This window comes from the organism of the source record quoted next, unplaced genomic scaffold (genome assembly GCF_019419815.1).
Source record: "Pyrus x bretschneideri cultivar Hongxiangsu unplaced genomic scaffold, Pyrus_bretschneideri_v1 Contig19, whole genome shotgun sequence".
Taxonomy (NCBI): Eukaryota; Viridiplantae; Streptophyta; class Magnoliopsida; order Rosales; family Rosaceae; genus Pyrus; species Pyrus x bretschneideri.
In genome coordinates, this window is record NW_025999490.1 from 6,572,647 (window position 1) to 6,589,984 (window position 17,338).

Below are 17,338 nucleotides of genomic sequence, written 5' to 3' on the forward strand. Positions count from 1 at the left end.
TTATTTAAGTATTAATTAATATACTTATTTTTTGTTAGTGATACATTACATAAACAAATTTAGTACGAAATTGATGTATCCTTTCACACAATATAGAAATACATTTTTTATTTTATTTTAAGAAAATTACTTTCCAATGGGCTTCTTATGCAACAGTTACCTTGATATTTCTGAATTTGTTTTGACAAGTAATTTGAGTCTTCTTCTATTTCAACAACTTGGCCTTCATTTGGTTATAATTTTATTTGTTTATTAACGCGGTTCAAACAAATTTCTCTCAAATTTCAAACCCATTTTTGGCCGACAAATCTGTGACAATTACAGCTATAAATAATTTGAGATAAAACAAACAAATTTGTATAATATTCTGGATGAAATCAGAGGAAAACCCGTCATTCATTGTCAACTTAAGCAGCACCACCGCTCGTGATTTTAGTCGTCACTTGTCAGCATCATATGTGTAAGAAATTGGAATTTCACCGAAAGAAAAATAATTTGGAATAGCTTCATGATTTGATGTTCCAAGCCTTGGATTAAATTGATGATGCAAGTGACATTGTGCAACTTAAAGGAGAGAAACACTTGTTGGTCTTTAATGTTTTTGTGAAACTAAGTTAGAATTAAGAAAGACGATTTGCGCTCTTTTTTTTTTTTTTGTTTATGTTTATTTTTATTTTTTGATTTTTTTTGTTTTATTTGATTAAAAATTAGCAATAAACATGATTGTGCACGAGTAAAAAAATAGTGAAAATTATTTTTCATAAATAATTGCGTGTCTCTCTCTCTCTCTCTCTCTCTCTCTATATATATATATATATGTATGTATATGCACACTACCGTCATCTTTATTTTAAACTTAAAATAAGGTTAAGGTCAAGTTGATCATGAAATTTAACTTTGAAAGATACATATTTGATAGAGATGTAGTTCGAACACCTCAGCTGGCTCGGCCTGGGGCTTGCATGAAGTGATAAATTGCCTGGGCTTACGATTGGCGGAGGATTCAGGTCCAAAAGATCTTATCAATAATACGAAAATGACTTGCATTATCCTGATAAACCTAATGCGAGAGAAAATGATTTGATTTCTCTAATCTGATTTGACCACTATAATATAGAAGGACGTGTTATACTATGCAATGTTTAGTGCGGCACGTATCCTGTATTGTGATTGATGAGCTTGTTCAGTCAAAGATAATGTAATCGGTGTAGCAGGCCATTAAAAGCATTAGCACTGGCGATGGTCACCATTTAATGAAAGGTTATGCATCACCACCGGGTGTATATACAATGACCTATAGACCTTATAAGTAACAAGATTTTCTCCACTTTATCAAGCTAGCAGGAGTTTCATGTGGATTTTTTTTTGCTTTGTTCTGAATTTCCTCTACATTCAACACGAATATTGAGTCTAAAGTAGGAATTGATTAACTAATTTATTAATTAGATGGATTTGAAAAAAGTTGAGATTTTATTATAAAATTAATTGGGAAAATGGAGAGTAGCTTAATTTATGTATAAGTCTATGCAAGGTCTCTCCTTTTACCATGTGTGATTCATTCTTAACACGACTCCCTATGTGTGACGAATATTCAAGCCTAGCACATGGACAAAATAAATGCGTGATGTTGAGCATGTGTTGCCATTGGGCTTCACATGTGGGTCAACCTATTATAAAAACATAAGTTGAGGTTCCACCAAAAACAAATTGGCAACATGGAGAATAACACCACTTGCTCATAAGCCATGCAAAGGTCATCATCCAATCAATGTGTGATTCGTTCTCAACATGCCCCCTCATATGACGAATGTTCAAGTCTAGCACGTTGACAACACAAATGAGTGACTTGAAGTATGTGTAGCCATTTGACTTCACATATGGGATAACCTGCTCTAATATCATAAAGAAAGTTGAAGTTCCATTATAAAACTTCATAATTAATCTCAACCAAAAGTAGTAATCACTACGTTATAAATATTAGTGGGGGTGTAAAGTAGAATTGAAGGGTCTTTGAAGCCAATGGTATTCTTGCCGCACGTTTGGACCTCTCTAATGAAAAGATCAGCGGTACGTAGACTTTGGGTAGACAATTGGGCAAATGACGGTGTACTCCTTTAATTGTAGACTTTCTCATAATAAGAGAAGGACGTGCCAATTGCCGTACGAATTTAGATATATGCCTTTCACGCCAATTTTCTGGCATTGCTTTTAAAATTTCAGGACCTACTTTTTGACCATGTCTTCATTCCCACTTCAAGACAAGACTTTGCGTTCCGATATATCTTTGATTTGCTTTCTTTGCGTTTAATTTGTTCTCAAGATTTTCAGCCAAAGTATCCGGATATTTTTCTTGCTTGGGATAGCACGTTTTGAGATCAAGAAATCAAACCATAACTAAATATCTAGAGGCTTGATTAGATACATGCATGGTTGCGCCATATATTCTTTACTACTACTACTACTTTTCAATGCCATTACCACTTGTCTGCCAAACATCTTGAGTTAGTCCACTCTTTTTCCATCATTTCTACTTTTTCACGTGAAATTAAACTAGCCCTCTTGCTACACGTGCGGTAATTATTTTATTATTTATTTGTTTGTTTGAAAAAAGATGTAAAACAATGAATAATGTATTTTTAAAATATTAACCACCCACAGTCTCACCAGGTGGGCGTTTTTTATTTTGTTACGAATTCATTTTTTCCTTTGAAATTCTAATAGAAAGAGGACAATTTTGAAATTATGAAAGTTTCACTTTTTTTTTGTCTTCTCTCTTTATATATATATATAGATAGATAGATAGATAATTTTGACTGTCATATATATAGATAGATAGATAGATAATTTTGACTGTCATAATAAATCGTGATATATAGGCCATGTCATCAAATACGAAGACAGTCTGATAAAGGCGTCTCTCCAACTTGATGAAATAAAAGTACAAAAATATCTCACGTTTTTGTCAAAATTACCTACGAATAATTAACGTGTTCGAGCACACAAGCATACCCAATTTTTGCTCTAGCTTATAACTGAGTGCCTAATTTCTTCCCAGTTTTGTGAGTACGAATATTATATATATATATCAACCTAAAGATATACAGTTTGGCTATGTATAAAAACGCTGGCTGCCACCAACGGATATTTCCCCTCTTGTACAAAGAACAAATTCATGAGCACTGCGTTTCATTCAGCAGCTCTTTTTTTTTTCCTTCAAAATTTCACTAGCTCTGTCGAAGATGTCAGTTAGCGTAGGCAGCAAGGAACCTTAACATCTTAAGAAACCCAAGTTCATGTATTCTATTATATTTTATTAAAATCAAATATAGAATTGAGTCAAAAATATCTACTCATTTTTTCTTTTCTTGACGTTTTATAAACATCTCTCATTTAAGAGAGGAGAAATTTGAACTTTGCATGCTCATGATCATGACCTGTCGACCTAAAGTAATCAACTTATGCCAGTCAAGAATGGGGATTTACGTCGACTACTAGTCCAATACTATTTTCGTAAGATGCATGAAGGACCACATTCTGGAGTCCTCGAGTGGGTAATGGTCATTAGTAGACTTGGGCCTCCTCCACAGTTAACTATATGTATAAGCCTGTATAATGAATCCTCACATGATCTTATTCCAAACTCAAACATGATCCACTCAAACATATCAAATTACAGGATAAGCCCAAACCCATGGCTTTCGTTAAGAATCAAAGATGATTGTGCGGGGAAGTAAATGAAAAAAGAGAGATTCTAAACCAAATGGTCACTCTAGTCTAGTGGTGCCACTCTACTATAGTGTCTACTATAATACTTCCATACAACAGTTAAAACTTGGTCGCTCTGATCAGAATTTGTCTTCCCAAACATGCATGCTGACTAGAAGGGTTGGGGTTTAGGGTTTGGTATAGGGCAAAGAACAGAGAAAGAAAAAACTTAGGTTTCTTTATAGTAGATACCATATAGAAATATTGAAATGGATCATTATCATTCATAGACATTCAATTTCAATAATTGAAAGAAAAAAAATACACATACACACACACACACACACACATATATACACACAACACAAGTCTTCCGCTTCAAAAAAGAAAAACCCTCCCCAAAGAAAAGCAAGAGAAAAAACTCTAGCTGCCGATCTCTGCCTTTGGCGTTGGGATTAGCGACAATCCTTCTTAATCCTTTTTTTTTCGTCTTTGATTTTAGTTTGTAGTCTCTCTATCTCTCTCTCTCTCTCGCTATGTCGAGGAGAGCTTTCAGTTTGTGATTGTGGTCACTTTTTCACTTTGTCGAGGAGAGATTTTGGGGTTGTGTTCCTAGTCGTGGTTTGTTCATTCTCAAATTTCGTAGTGGTGATTGTTGTTCAAATATGAGGTAGTGGTGTTTGTGATTTGTGTGCTCTTCAAAGGACTATGAGAAGGAAACTTGACGTTTGTTGGAGGGGACTCATAGCAGAGCTTTTTGCCAACAATTGCAAAATCATCAGAGATTGGTGCAGTCTTTTCATGGTGAAGCCTCTACGATAGTTCTCGGGCCTGCAATTAATGTTTTAGTTATCGTAACTAGGGTTTAGGGTTTAGGCTCAAGGTCCTCCAAGATTGAATAATTATAAAGTATTTTTTATGTGTTTGTAATTGTAAGATTGTGATATTCTTTTGACATGTATAATATCTTGAATGTTCTAAAAAAGATAAACATGATGAGTTTTTTTTTATTTAAAAAAAAAAATCTTTCGGTATCAAAAAGCCTTCCGCTTCAAGGATTACGATTCGTCGTAATTAAGATAATAAAAGCTAAATTGCAATGAAATACAATACCGGGATTTATTCTATCATGATTACTTGGTCAAAATGTTCATCTCACTAAATATTCCCATAAAGCAAAAGCACCAAACAAACAAAACCAGTCACAAAGCATATATAAGACCAAATAAAGTAAAAGAGAAAAAGACATTAAAGTGAACACCAACTACTACGCAGATCACACTTCACTTTACTCATCTAGCTACTTTGCTTAAACTGCCAAATTTTTGTTGGGATGTACACCATCACTCAAGCTTAACCTAGCTAGCTAGCATCTCTCATGTCTCCTCTAACAACTCCTATGCCGTTTGTCCTGCTCATTTTCCTCACCCTTCCGTTTGTCAGCCTCACGGCACCTCAAGCCAGCCTCTGCAGAACTTCTTGCGGCAACATTCCCATCAACTACCCTTTCGGCATCGATGAGGGCTGTGGGAGTCCTTACTACAAAAACATCCTCGTATGCTCCGAATCCTCTAAACTCGAACTCCGAACACCTTCCGGAAGATACCCCGTTAAATCCATAAGCTACTCCGACCCTCACATTCTTCTCATTGATCCTTTCATGTGGAATTGCCTAGACGGTGACACATTCCGAGCCACAAGGCCTTTTAGCCTCGACGCGAGCACGCATTTATCTCTCTCTCCTCAAAACGACTACCTATTCTTTAATTGTAGTGAACAAAATGTGATCATTGAGCCAAAGCCTGTGTTTTGTGAGAGGTTTCCGGAGCGATGTGACTCTTCGTGTGACAGTTCTAGTTATCTTTGCAGGCACTTGCCTGAGTGCGCCTCAGCGTTGAGGACAAGTTCTTGCTGCTCTTACTATCCTAAAGCCACTGAGTCTCTGAGGTTGATGTTGAAGTATTGTGCTACTTATACTAGTGTGTATTGGAGAAGCACTGGTGAAAATCAGCCGGATGATCAAGTTCCTGAATACGGAATTCGTGTCAATTTCGATATTCTGGTGACCACCCGTTGCCTTCAGTGTCAGGACACATCTAAAGGAGGTGGGACATGTGGATTTGACACGAAAACACTTAACTTCTGGTGCTTGTGTGATAGAGGAAATGTCACTACGTATTGTAAAGGTACGTTTTTGAGCCATTTAGCCTTGTGGTTAGAGTGTATAGGGTGATGGGTAGGAGTAGACTAGATTCAGGTTTGAAACTCTCCGATGTAACTAAAAAAAGTTTTTTAGTCATTACATTGTATCAAACATTAATTTCCCTTCGAATAATTTTTATGATTGTTGATTATTTAATTACAATGATGCAGATCACAGCATTTCTCAGAATAGGAGAAATGGAGTACTTGCAGGTGATTCACTTTTGAGATTTATGCTTTTAGCGCGAACAAAATTTCATAAATTCAAGTATATATAGCTTGGATGTTGTGTGCTTAACTATAAGTTGGATTTTATTTTGTTAATGTTACAGGGACGATTAGTGGAGTGACAGTTGCAGGAGCCTTTGGAGTTGGAGCAGGAATTTGGTACTTGAAGAAAATGAGAACTAAATCACCAGTAACATGTGGGGTTCAGAGCAATGAGAATAGGCTTTTCTAAAGACACTAAACCAAAGTAAAAGCATCCACCTTCTTTCTTTACCTTTTCTAATTTTTTTTTAATCGCTTTTTGCACATCTACATGCTTTTCTGCGTCTCTTGATTCTTTTCCTGTTTATATACAACATTGAGGCAGCCAATGAAGCGTGAGAGTAATTTTTCTGCTTGAACAATCTAGTGATGTTATATCATCTGAATCTATTTGTTACTACTGAAATATCAACAATGCCGATATTATAACACCCAAATTTTTTATACGAAAACCTGCAAGAAAAATCGACAATAGCTACTTAGTGCTTTTCATCAACATTGCCAAATTTTCTTGTAACAATGTCAGTAGCTAGCCGTCTCACTGAAACAAAATTCTTGGATCGGAGACATATCATGCATCCTAATAATAAAAAGTTCAGTAATTCCTCACTCTATGTAGTGCCATCTCTAACATTATGTAGGAACACAAATTGGATAGACTCACAACACAGATAACAAAGTGTGTCAATATTGATAATAGAGATCCAAGAAGCCAATGTACGCACAGAGCTTCAATTACGGAAAACTTAAAGGGTAGGACCAAAAACAAGAAAAAAAAAGTTTGGAAAAGGGTCTATATATATATATATATATATATGGCAAAGCAAATTAACATATTTTGCCAATAAAGCAGCGTAGAGGACCTGCATTTGAGGTTAAAGCAGGAACCCAGATTGAACAAAAAAAGCACCATTCTTGAACACATCCCCTGAAGATCTCCATTTCCAATTATTCCAACTGCCTCCAGCCTCTCTCTTTGTAACCTGTTTGGCATAAGAAGTCTCAGGGGCTATGAAGTAGTTCCCCTCACTGAAAATTGTTGGATTGGCACTGCCTCCTACGGCATACATTTTCCACTCGTCATATCTATTGTTGGCCACGTGCGCATACCCAACCTAACCCTTTTTTTTTTCACAATAAAAACAATGGCATAAATTACCTTCAAAGAGTTGAAGGTAAGTTATTGCGTTTACCTTGGCATTCTTTCAATAAGGCCAGCCCCAAAACGGTTAAAGGCGATTGTGACTCTCATATTTTTATCTGCACTAAAATTGTCATTGTGACCAAGCAACATCACCTGAAATTAAAGCATAAGGGAGTTAGTTAAATTCGACACACAACAACTAGCTAGCTCTCAATTTAGTCGTATCCTCTATTCAACGTTGGATGAGGTCTCATGCTCTAATTCCCTCATCCATTGACAATTAAACAAGATACATGAACCGACTAGCTAGAAAATAACTTGTGCAATTAGCCCAGAATGTAACATAAGTCGAGCAAAGAAAACAAAAGGCTCAATTAACGGAAATTAATTCATAACCTCATAATTAACCTTTTATGCTTACTTTGTCATGCTGAGAGAAATAGTTGTTTGTGATGGTGACGGCAGTGGAAGCATGGGTGACATCAAGGAGGCCATCTGCGCTACGAGCTAGGAAACAATGGTCTATCCACACATGCGAAGAAGCAAAGACAGCAATAGCGTCTTCGTCGCACCCTCGACGCTTCCCAATATGTGTAGGAGTGCTCCTAACATTCCCACCCTTCCCAGGCTTACAATCATGAATGCTTATTCCATGTATAATAACGTGGCTAATGCCCTGCACCGTTATGCATGGTCCGTACGCAATTTCAACTTTAGCACCTCTACCATCTATGGTCTTGAAACTATTCATAATGAGCTCATTTTTTAGCGTGACCACCATGTCCTTGGCAAAAACGATCCATAATGGCTGCGTTTGGATCACCCCGTAACGAAGTGAGCCGGGTTTAGGGTTTACTGGGTCATCATTTGAGGTTGTGACTACGTAAGTACGCCCGTATTTTCCTCCCAATGCGTCTTTGCCAAAGCCTACTGCGCAGTCGGCCAAGGCGCGGCGGTTGGTGGCCCAATTGGATTTGGTGCGCCAACACGAGTCTACCACGTTCATAATGTTTTTGAGAGTGATTTTGGGGGTGGTGGAGTAGTCTGGGGAATAGGCTTGAAATGTTGGAGCACTATAAGTTAAAAAACATAAGAGAGATAATACGAGAGGGGCTAGGGAGGCCATGGCTTAATTATGAGTTGATTAAGAAAACGAACAGAATTAGGAGGATATATAGGGAGAATTGGACAGGGTGATGACTAATGAGAACATTGTGCACACGAATAAAGTAGGGAGTGCTTTTGCTTATGTTTTGGTATGTAAGAGTTTTGGGTCTATACAAGACGTGGTTGCACGAGCTAAGGCTGGTGGACTTTCTTTTGTAATGTATACCGTCCTATGTTATGTAAAGAAATAAAATTCTTAGCCAGGAATTTATGTTTCAATGAAAGGTGAGGGGCACATAAAAATTTCGGACCTAGTAGAATATGATATATTTACACGAAGAAAATGGGGGATTTGAGTTAAAGTATACAATGGGTTAATAATAATATTTTTGTATCAGATTTGTCATGTACATAAGTCAAAAGGCTTCTTACATATAAGTGAGAGAATAATCATTAAACCATAGTATTAATTATTAAATCAGAGAGTATTATTTTAAGAGTTGGATACATAGACTGGATTCAAGAAGAGAATAATTGAACCTAAATAATTAACATTTGGAATAGGCTACGATGGAGAATTTTTTTTTATAAGTAATAGTGTGGTTTATTATTCCACATGTTATAATAAGGGTGAATGATATGTAATATAAATTAAATGGCAAAATTGATTAAAGATATAGTCAAATAGCACAAATAAGGGCAACAAAAATAAAATTTGCAAATTTGTACTAAATATCCATGACTTCTTGTTTCAAAGAGAATAAATACGTGCATCAAACTCACAAAAGTAGCATGACTTGGTTCCGACCAAATTTCCCATAGTTTACAATTTTTGATTTAGGGCTTTAAGTTTTACGGACGCTTTAGGTATTTTATAGGGATAATTAGACATAACTCCAAAAAATTTAGTCAGCTATTAGTTTTAATCCAAGACATCATGCCTCCGTTGACTTTTATTTCATAGTTTTAGTCCATGACATCATGCTTATTGATTTAGGTGCATTGACTTTTATTTCAAGTAAACAAAATAATGAGTTGACCTAATTTTATGAACAAGCTTTTAAAATATTTTTCAAATACCTATTATGCCCTAAGTTGTATAGAGTCCGAAATGATGACGACCTTCAAACAATTTTTCGTCTTTGAAGAGATTTGTTCATATCTTTAGCGATTGTTTCTTAATAATTGTTTTGTTATTAAGGATTATTTTATTTGGAAAAAAAATGTGGAATAGGCAACTGATATGGTTACCTCATGGTAAAGCGTTGGAAAAAACCCATAAAATTAATTTGTGTTTAATTTAATATATTGCTAATAACTTTTATTTTGGTTATTTTTCTTTAGTTTTGTTGACAGGGTTAATTTGGTCTTTTTGCCACTTTTGATTGACAAAAAGGGTTTTGTTAGTAGGTAGTTTAGATGATATTAAGGTACTAGGATTGTCATCCTTCAATTATCATTCAATAAATTATAAGGTTTTTTTCATTTTTTTTGGTGGAATCCAATTTACTTGTTTTTTAAGATTTTTATTTGGTACCCTTCTCTTTGTCATGTTGTATCAACATGATTGATAGATCTCGCTTTTAAGGTATATTATGAAAAACTAAGTTAATGTATTATAATTTAAATAAGATAGTAACTTTATGTGATTGTGTTTAAGAATGAACGAAAAATTGTTTAGTTAGTTGTAGCAAATGAGAAAATTCAACTAATAAAATAGAAAGAAACATGCATCAGCCATAAAAAAAAAAAAAAAAAAAAAAAAAAAACCCTCATAAGCCCATGTCGATGATCTCTAGCAAGCTAGCCATTGTACGAGTCCGCACACGCACACACACAAAGATTCATAACCTTAACCTAAGTACAGACAGTTGTAATTTGAGAGAAAAAACATGCAATTAAATACATAAACCATTAACTACGTAACGGATAGGGATGCACACAGACACGTGCATATATACATTATTGTGATCCTTATGGTTGAGTAGAAGTAGTCGATCTGGGTGGGGTCATGATGATTTCTAATTAAGCATAGTCGCAAAACCCTTTGTCACAGGAAGTGCCTATCTTGCAATGGTTGAAGCACTTGCCACAGTTTTGATTGTCGGACATTGGTTTGACACAATAAGAGTTGTAGCATATCTCTGACATGTCGCATCTCTTCCCACAAACCCCGCAGTTGAGTGCGTCTGCTCTCATATCCGTACAAACATCGTTGCAACAATCAGGCCCTCGGCTACCTTCGGTGGCACTACAAGCAAGAGGGTTTTGACCACATCCTCCCCTACCCGCCGGAGTCTTCGAGGCCAGGAACCGGCTTCTTGATGCTGCTGCTTCGTGGTTATTTGGTCTTGCAGAGAGAGTGATGGTTATTAAATGAGCAATACTCAAATCAAATTTCAAAATGATGGAGCTAAGTAACAGTAGACAACAAGTGGGTGCATAGATGAATATATAGTAACACAAATGTTTATAAGTACGGACATACGGTACACAAAAATACATAAATACAAATATTTAGGTACATAGATGAATTTTAAAAACATGTAGGTATATATACATGTCCTTTAACGAAAAGGATCTCCATTTTTTGGCATATGCTGTTTTAACTAGTTTTAACTGTCTCACTGTTCGATCATATATATCATGGGGGCCAATGCAACATAGATATGGTCTCATCCAATTAGATGCACGACTGGCTGTTTCTTTACAAATTAATTTCCTTCTAATTAACATATGTACAGTACCAAACTAATTAAATCGAGCGGTGAAAATGATCTCCAAATAAGAACTTAATTAATTAAATGGGAAATAATAATTCCCCTCATAATTGAGAGAGAAAGAGATCCACTTAGGCCATCTCCAACCGAAGGGTCCAGAGGGTTAGAGGGCCGAAAATAGCCCGAAAACCGTCTCCAACAACGGGCTAGGCCAGAGGGCCCCACGGAATCGGAGAGGGTTGGAGAGCTGGCCAGAATTCAAATCAATCCGACAGGATTGATTTGAATTTTTTTTTTTACAGTTTTATTATTATTTTTTATTTATGAAATTTCTCTTGTAACTTCTATTTTTCATTTTTTTTAAATTCTATTTTTTCCCTATAACTTCTATCTTTCATTTTTTTTAATTCTATTTTTTCCCTATAACTTTTATTTTACAAATTTGTAGTTTTTAACAACATTTAACAAATTATTAAAAACATTTCTAGTTTTTCATATTTGTTAAAAGAAACATTTAACAACATGAAACTTAAACAACATTTAAGTTGTAGTTTTTAAATAATAAATTATGTTTGGCCCTATGGCCCTCGGTTGGAGACGGTTTTTGTGATAGGGCTAAAACGAGCCCTCTGTCCCTTTGGCCCTCGGTTGGAGACGGAAGCAAATATGGCCATGTACTGTTCATTAAAATATTAATATCTTGGAGAATCTTGGAGGGCCAGAGGGCTAAAACGAGCCCTCTGATCAGCCATCGGTTGGAGATGACCTTAGTTCGTAAGAACCGGCCTCTAATACCAGGTAGAAATGAGAGAATTTAATAATTGTAATTTATTAAAATAGTAACTTGGTGTACAAAGCAAGATTTCTTAACATACTAAAATTACGAAGCACACAAGAACAAGGAAACACAATACTAACCCTAAGAGGAAACTGAATCCGGGTCGGATCCTCCTTCTCTAACAAATTACGTATTCTTTAGGTACATTGTAATAAAAGAAATAATCAATTAATAATAAACAATAATTAATTGGCTAAGCCTCCACCAGTTGGTAACCGGAAGAATTTCAAGTATAGTTGTACCCCCCAAACACTCATTGCAATATATAGATCGAGTAGAATAATTTATCTGCTGATGGCATCATGAAGACATCATAATTATCATGCATAGCTGCACATCCCATAGACACATGAACTGCCTTTCTTGCACTTGTTGTTGCAGCTCCCACAATTTTTCTTGTCAGACCTAGGGTTCACACACTTGCCTTTGCAGCATGTCTCCCCGTACTTGCATTTCTTCCCACACATGCCACAGTTTACTCTGTCCGTGTTCGTATCCACGCATTTCTTCTTGCAGCAATCTCGCCCTGCGCTGCCCGTCGCCCGACAAACTCTAGGGTATTTGTCGCATGTGGGCACAGCGGCCCGGGAGGCAAGGAAGCGGCTTCTTCCGGTAAGAGAAGTAGTTTTTTCTGACTGCATGCTTTCGGTTGCATCATCTGTATCGTTATTTTCCTTGTCCAAGAACGATTCTTCTTGGTCCGGTATTGCAGAGAGAGTAATGGCTAAAGCCATTAGCATGGCAAGCACAAGAAAAACCTTGAAGGCTTTCATGATGTTTTGTTTGCGTAGTCGGGTGTATTTTATGTATAAGGGGAGAGATTTCTGAAGGAAGAGAAGATGGTAATGAACGTATGTATGAATGTTTTGGATGAAGAAGCATATAGGGTTGGAGTATTTATAGAGAAGAATGAGAGGGGGCTATGGATGGTATTAATTTCATAATTTGTGTGAGTATTCATCTACTTAATGGGTTGGTCTAAATCAAAGGGCTACGAAGCGTTTAAGTAAACAAAGTTAGGCTTCCAAAGAAACTTGGTACTCCAAATTAATTAGGTGGATATGGACTTATGGAGAAGAAGAAGATACAAATTTACTTATGATAAAGTAGGCAGGTTAGGCGCTGTGGTGTTCTTATTCGCTTGGGTTGATCACACTCATGCATGCATATATTGCATATGTGTTGGTGCATACGTGAGCTCAAGCCCGCCTTCTTGTTATTTCAGTGGTCCAAGAAACCAAAGTTAGTCCATTCTCCAAAGGGGGAAACCGTTACAGAAGCACTTGTGGAGCCTCTATGTTGACATTTTCTTCTTCTTTAGTATACGTTTGGAATCACATAACTGACCATTGACCAATATGTATGAACGAAGAAGCTTCCAGGAGAGTGACCACACCATCCAATTCGAATTCGTTAGCTTAGATTTGGTTCTGCGCATAACAAAATATACGTTTAAACTCATTTCAACTATAAGTTTTATATAAAAACAAAAACGCTTTATATATATATATATATATATATATATATATATATCATGCTCTAAGTAAATTCTAATCTTTCCACTAAATCTTCTTCTAAACTATTTGAGTTTGAAATGTGTTTTTCTAAAGTGTAAAGTTGTAAGCAATATTTTTTTTTTTAGCACATCGATATTTTTACACTAGGGGGAGGGGGAGTTCGGCTAAGTCACACAATGGGCAGCCTAATTTGGTATCGAATTTGCCATCCACGAAATTCAAACCTAAGATCTCTCACTTCTAAGCGAAGAGAAATACCACCAGACCGTGATACATTTAGATATTTTTAAAATAATTTTTCTTCATCCGTATCCTTATGATGTATTGGTTTTAGGTCGCAAGTCAATTTTTTGTTTTCTTTGCCCCTTTTCAATCACTTTAGTTTTTGTAGTTTGATGGTTCGATTTAAAACTAATTTTTTTAGAATAATACTTGGTTGCTGAAAATTCAGCAGCTATTCCTGCTTTTATCCAATCAAATTTGAACGTATGTTCAAACGATTGAAATTCTAAACACAAACTAAACACGTGTTCAAATCTAATTAGGTGAAAGCAAGAATGGCTGTTGAAAATTTAGCAGCCAAGTATTGTTCATTTTTTTATGAGTAGTGTTACACTTCTCATTTATTCTTGTATCATCACTTATACCATTTCTCTAATAGAGGTAGGCCCACTAACACATGTGAGTTCCATTTCTATTAGAGAGATGATACAAATGATGATACAATAATGGTAAGAATAGTATTTTTGGTTTTTTTATTTAACTTCTTATATAGAAAATATGTTTTGTGCAAAATGAAGTTAACGCTTCTTTATCAACATAATATCTTTTATGTGTAGTTCATTTAATTCGGTTTTCCAAATATATAATTAGAGACATTCAATATCTTACTTCGCATATATATATATATATATATATATGCTTTCGAAAAAATTTCAGCCGGTTCTGATAGCAAACAAAGTGGTGGTTGATTGACTAGATTTGCATTTCTTCTATGGTTCCTGATCTTATGTAGTTTTATGACAAAATAGTTTTTCGTGGTATCGAAGTATGTATTTGTACTGTGCGTGCGCGCAGCATCGTTTCGAATTGCTAACTAAAGAATGCTATTACCATCATCACGCAATACTGAAGTATATTGTTTGGACGAACCTGTACGTAATATAACAAATTATCATATCATCACATGCAGTTGCACTTTTTTCCAATTTTCACCTTAATTTGTATATACACAAAATTGCCCCACGCATGCCACCAATTAATCATTACATTAACTTGTTCGATTATATACGGATAATAAAGCCATGATCTTACTACTTAAATTACGTATTCCATACCTTGATCCGTGTGTACATATGTGTATATATATCTATATCGAACGATGCTTTTTTTACTCATTTTTTTAGTACCGATTCCGTAATGTATTTCAACGATATTGATATGATTGATAACATTATTTTTTTAACTACAATATATAACTCAAGTAAACAAAATGCATTCCTTCGCTAGCAGGTCTTCGGCCACCGGCTCGAATCACTACGTTATCCATGTCCCGGCTTCCGGCAAATCCGTCAGGAGTACCGATAGCTTGGCCTTATTTTTAACAATCACACATATATTCTTAACTGTATATAAAATTATGTTTTAAGTTTTTAATTAAGCATAACTGCAGAGCCCATAGACGCATAAGCTTCCCGCTGGGCACCTGTTGTCGCACTTGCCACAATGTCTCTCATCCACAGAGGGATACACACAACTCCCTTTGCAGCACAGTCCTGAATAGTTACACTTTCTTCCACACATTCCACAGTTATGTTTATCAGTCATCACATTAACGCATTTTTTGTTGCAGCAGTAAGGTCCTGGGCTGTCCATTGCCCAGCAAATTCTTGGACTCCTCTCACAAGTTATCCTTGGTCGATGTCGATGCCCTACAAACTCGTGCAAACCAAGAAACCGACTGATAGAACTACTATGGTTTTGTGATTTGGTGTTACCATGTGTCTCTTCAATAGTTGGAGTTGCTGAGGAGAAAATGGCTATGCCCGCTATCAACACCAATGTGAACAAAAACTTGGGCAGTTTCATGGCCATAACTATGGTGCAAATTACTTAGTCCCTAAAACAAAGGGCAAATTGATATGTGAGGAAGGCACAGAGAGAGAGAGAGAGAGAGAGCGAGCGAGAATATTTAGATGTGATAAAAAGCAAGGGGTCCTGGAACTACTTAAAGAGATTCAGCTGTACTGAATTTACTGGTTGTCAAGATTTTTAAAAGACGAGTCTCAGTCTACGATTATACTGTCTTTCAATTTGTATTACTGTCAACATCATAGGTATAAGAGTTTTTATCATAAAAAAATATCGGTGTAGTTAAGTGGAATCACACAATATAAAGCATATTTAATTTTGTCAAATTTCGAGATAAAATTCTTGTATTCTTCAAGACCTAAATGAGTTCTTCATCATCCAAAAACGAATTAGGAAAAATAACATATATGAAGACATGCATGTGTATTAGTTGTCAGCCATTATGATATGGGATCTTTATCAATGGACTAGGACTAGACTCGGTGACTCGGGTAGGGGATGTTACGTTCCCCATTGATGCCAAAATTCCAATGTGAGATGGAAAATGGTGAAAAGAGAAGAATCACATAAGTTGTCGATCATGTGGGTGTATTGACTAATTAAAACTAGGAATTGAGGATACTATTTGGCAACACACACACACACACTTTGGTTTGTGCCTAACATTAGGAATTGAGGATACTATTTGGCCCTATATATATATACTTTAGTCACGAACATCTTGATTGAAGATAGATCCAGTTAGTTGATTTACTATTCAATAATTTGTAATACATTGAGGATAGTTAACTTTTCAAGTTGCTTGTGCGTCCCCCGCAAGGTTTTTATCGAGGCTCATTTGTGCACCCTATCCTCAACTATGTACGTATTCCCTATCATTCAATGAACATCGTATCATTTATCAAAAAATAAAAATAAAAACTTTAAGAATTGAGTAATGCTACACTTACAATATTTGTACCACCTCGCTAACAAATGTGGATCTCATATTCATTAGACTAGTTCCCTATTTCCCCTGAATTTTATTAGTCCCAGGCTCAAGTGCCTAAAAGAGATGGTACAAATACGGTATAAAAAATATGTTAAGAGTAACATTTTTGTTTTTGTTATAATTATATAATTGTAGAAAGAAACTAAATTCAAAGCAAGTTAACTTGATTGCATTAGGGGTAAGCGACAGCGGGTTCAGTAAAGAAGCAACAACAAGATACTGCGTACCTTCCCTAAGCACATGAAAACAACGACTTTGCAGCAAATTATATGCACCTGTAATATGGCATATATATTTGACATAGCAATACAACAAGGGAATTGCATTTTTCAATCACTAGCTAGCTTGATTATGGAACAAGTACATATATCATTTATTGCTCTTGAAAAATGTGATATTTGTTTGACATAATTTTGTTGCCGGACGATTCCCTTCTTGATGGAGGATTTCTGATGGGCGGGATCGAAGTACAATTAACAATAAAATAGAAAGTGTAAATACACACCACACTTGCATGGTCAATGTTTCCGTGTACCTGAAACAGTGTCTCATGACTGTATTACGTTAGAGAATTTTAACGAAAAGTTCGCGGTACTGTTCATTTTAATGAAAAACCATATTTTTACATTAAAAATTCAATTATGGTACTATTCATTTTACCCTTTATTTTGTCTTTATCGTTAAAACTCAAAGTTTTCAAGTCATTTTCATTAGTTTTCCTATTATTTTACTCAAATTACAATATGAGAATTT

The 17,338-nt window shown here is 35.7% G+C and overlaps 3 protein-coding genes across 3 annotated transcripts; 1 reads left to right on the forward strand and 2 right to left on the reverse strand.

Moving 5' to 3' along the window:
• The first annotated feature begins 4,954 nt into the window (after positions 1-4,954).
• LOC103949158 lies at positions 4,955-6,608 on the forward strand. Its single transcript, XM_009360292.3, has 3 exons — positions 4,955-5,891; positions 6,079-6,120; positions 6,240-6,608. Exons 1-3 carry the CDS (start codon positions 5,084-5,086, stop codon positions 6,365-6,367), a joined length of 978 nt encoding a protein of 325 aa, XP_009358567.2. The 5' UTR covers positions 4,955-5,083; the 3' UTR covers positions 6,368-6,608.
• A 444-nt stretch (positions 6,609-7,052) lies between these two features.
• On the reverse strand, positions 7,053-8,447 carry LOC103943981 (putative pectate lyase 2). Its single transcript, XM_048582524.1, has 3 exons — positions 7,743-8,447; positions 7,371-7,474; positions 7,053-7,293 (listed from the first exon to the last, which is right to left on the reverse strand). Exons 1-3 carry the CDS (start codon positions 8,445-8,447, stop codon positions 7,053-7,055), a joined length of 1,050 nt encoding a protein of 349 aa, XP_048438481.1.
• A 3,506-nt stretch (positions 8,448-11,953) lies between these two features.
• LOC103949058 (stigma-specific STIG1-like protein 3) lies at positions 11,954-12,878 on the reverse strand. Its single transcript, XM_009360185.3, has one exon. It carries the CDS (start codon positions 12,757-12,759, stop codon positions 12,307-12,309), a length of 453 nt encoding a protein of 150 aa, XP_009358460.2. The 5' UTR covers positions 12,760-12,878; the 3' UTR covers positions 11,954-12,306.
• Between the last annotated feature and the right edge of the window lie 4,460 nt (positions 12,879-17,338).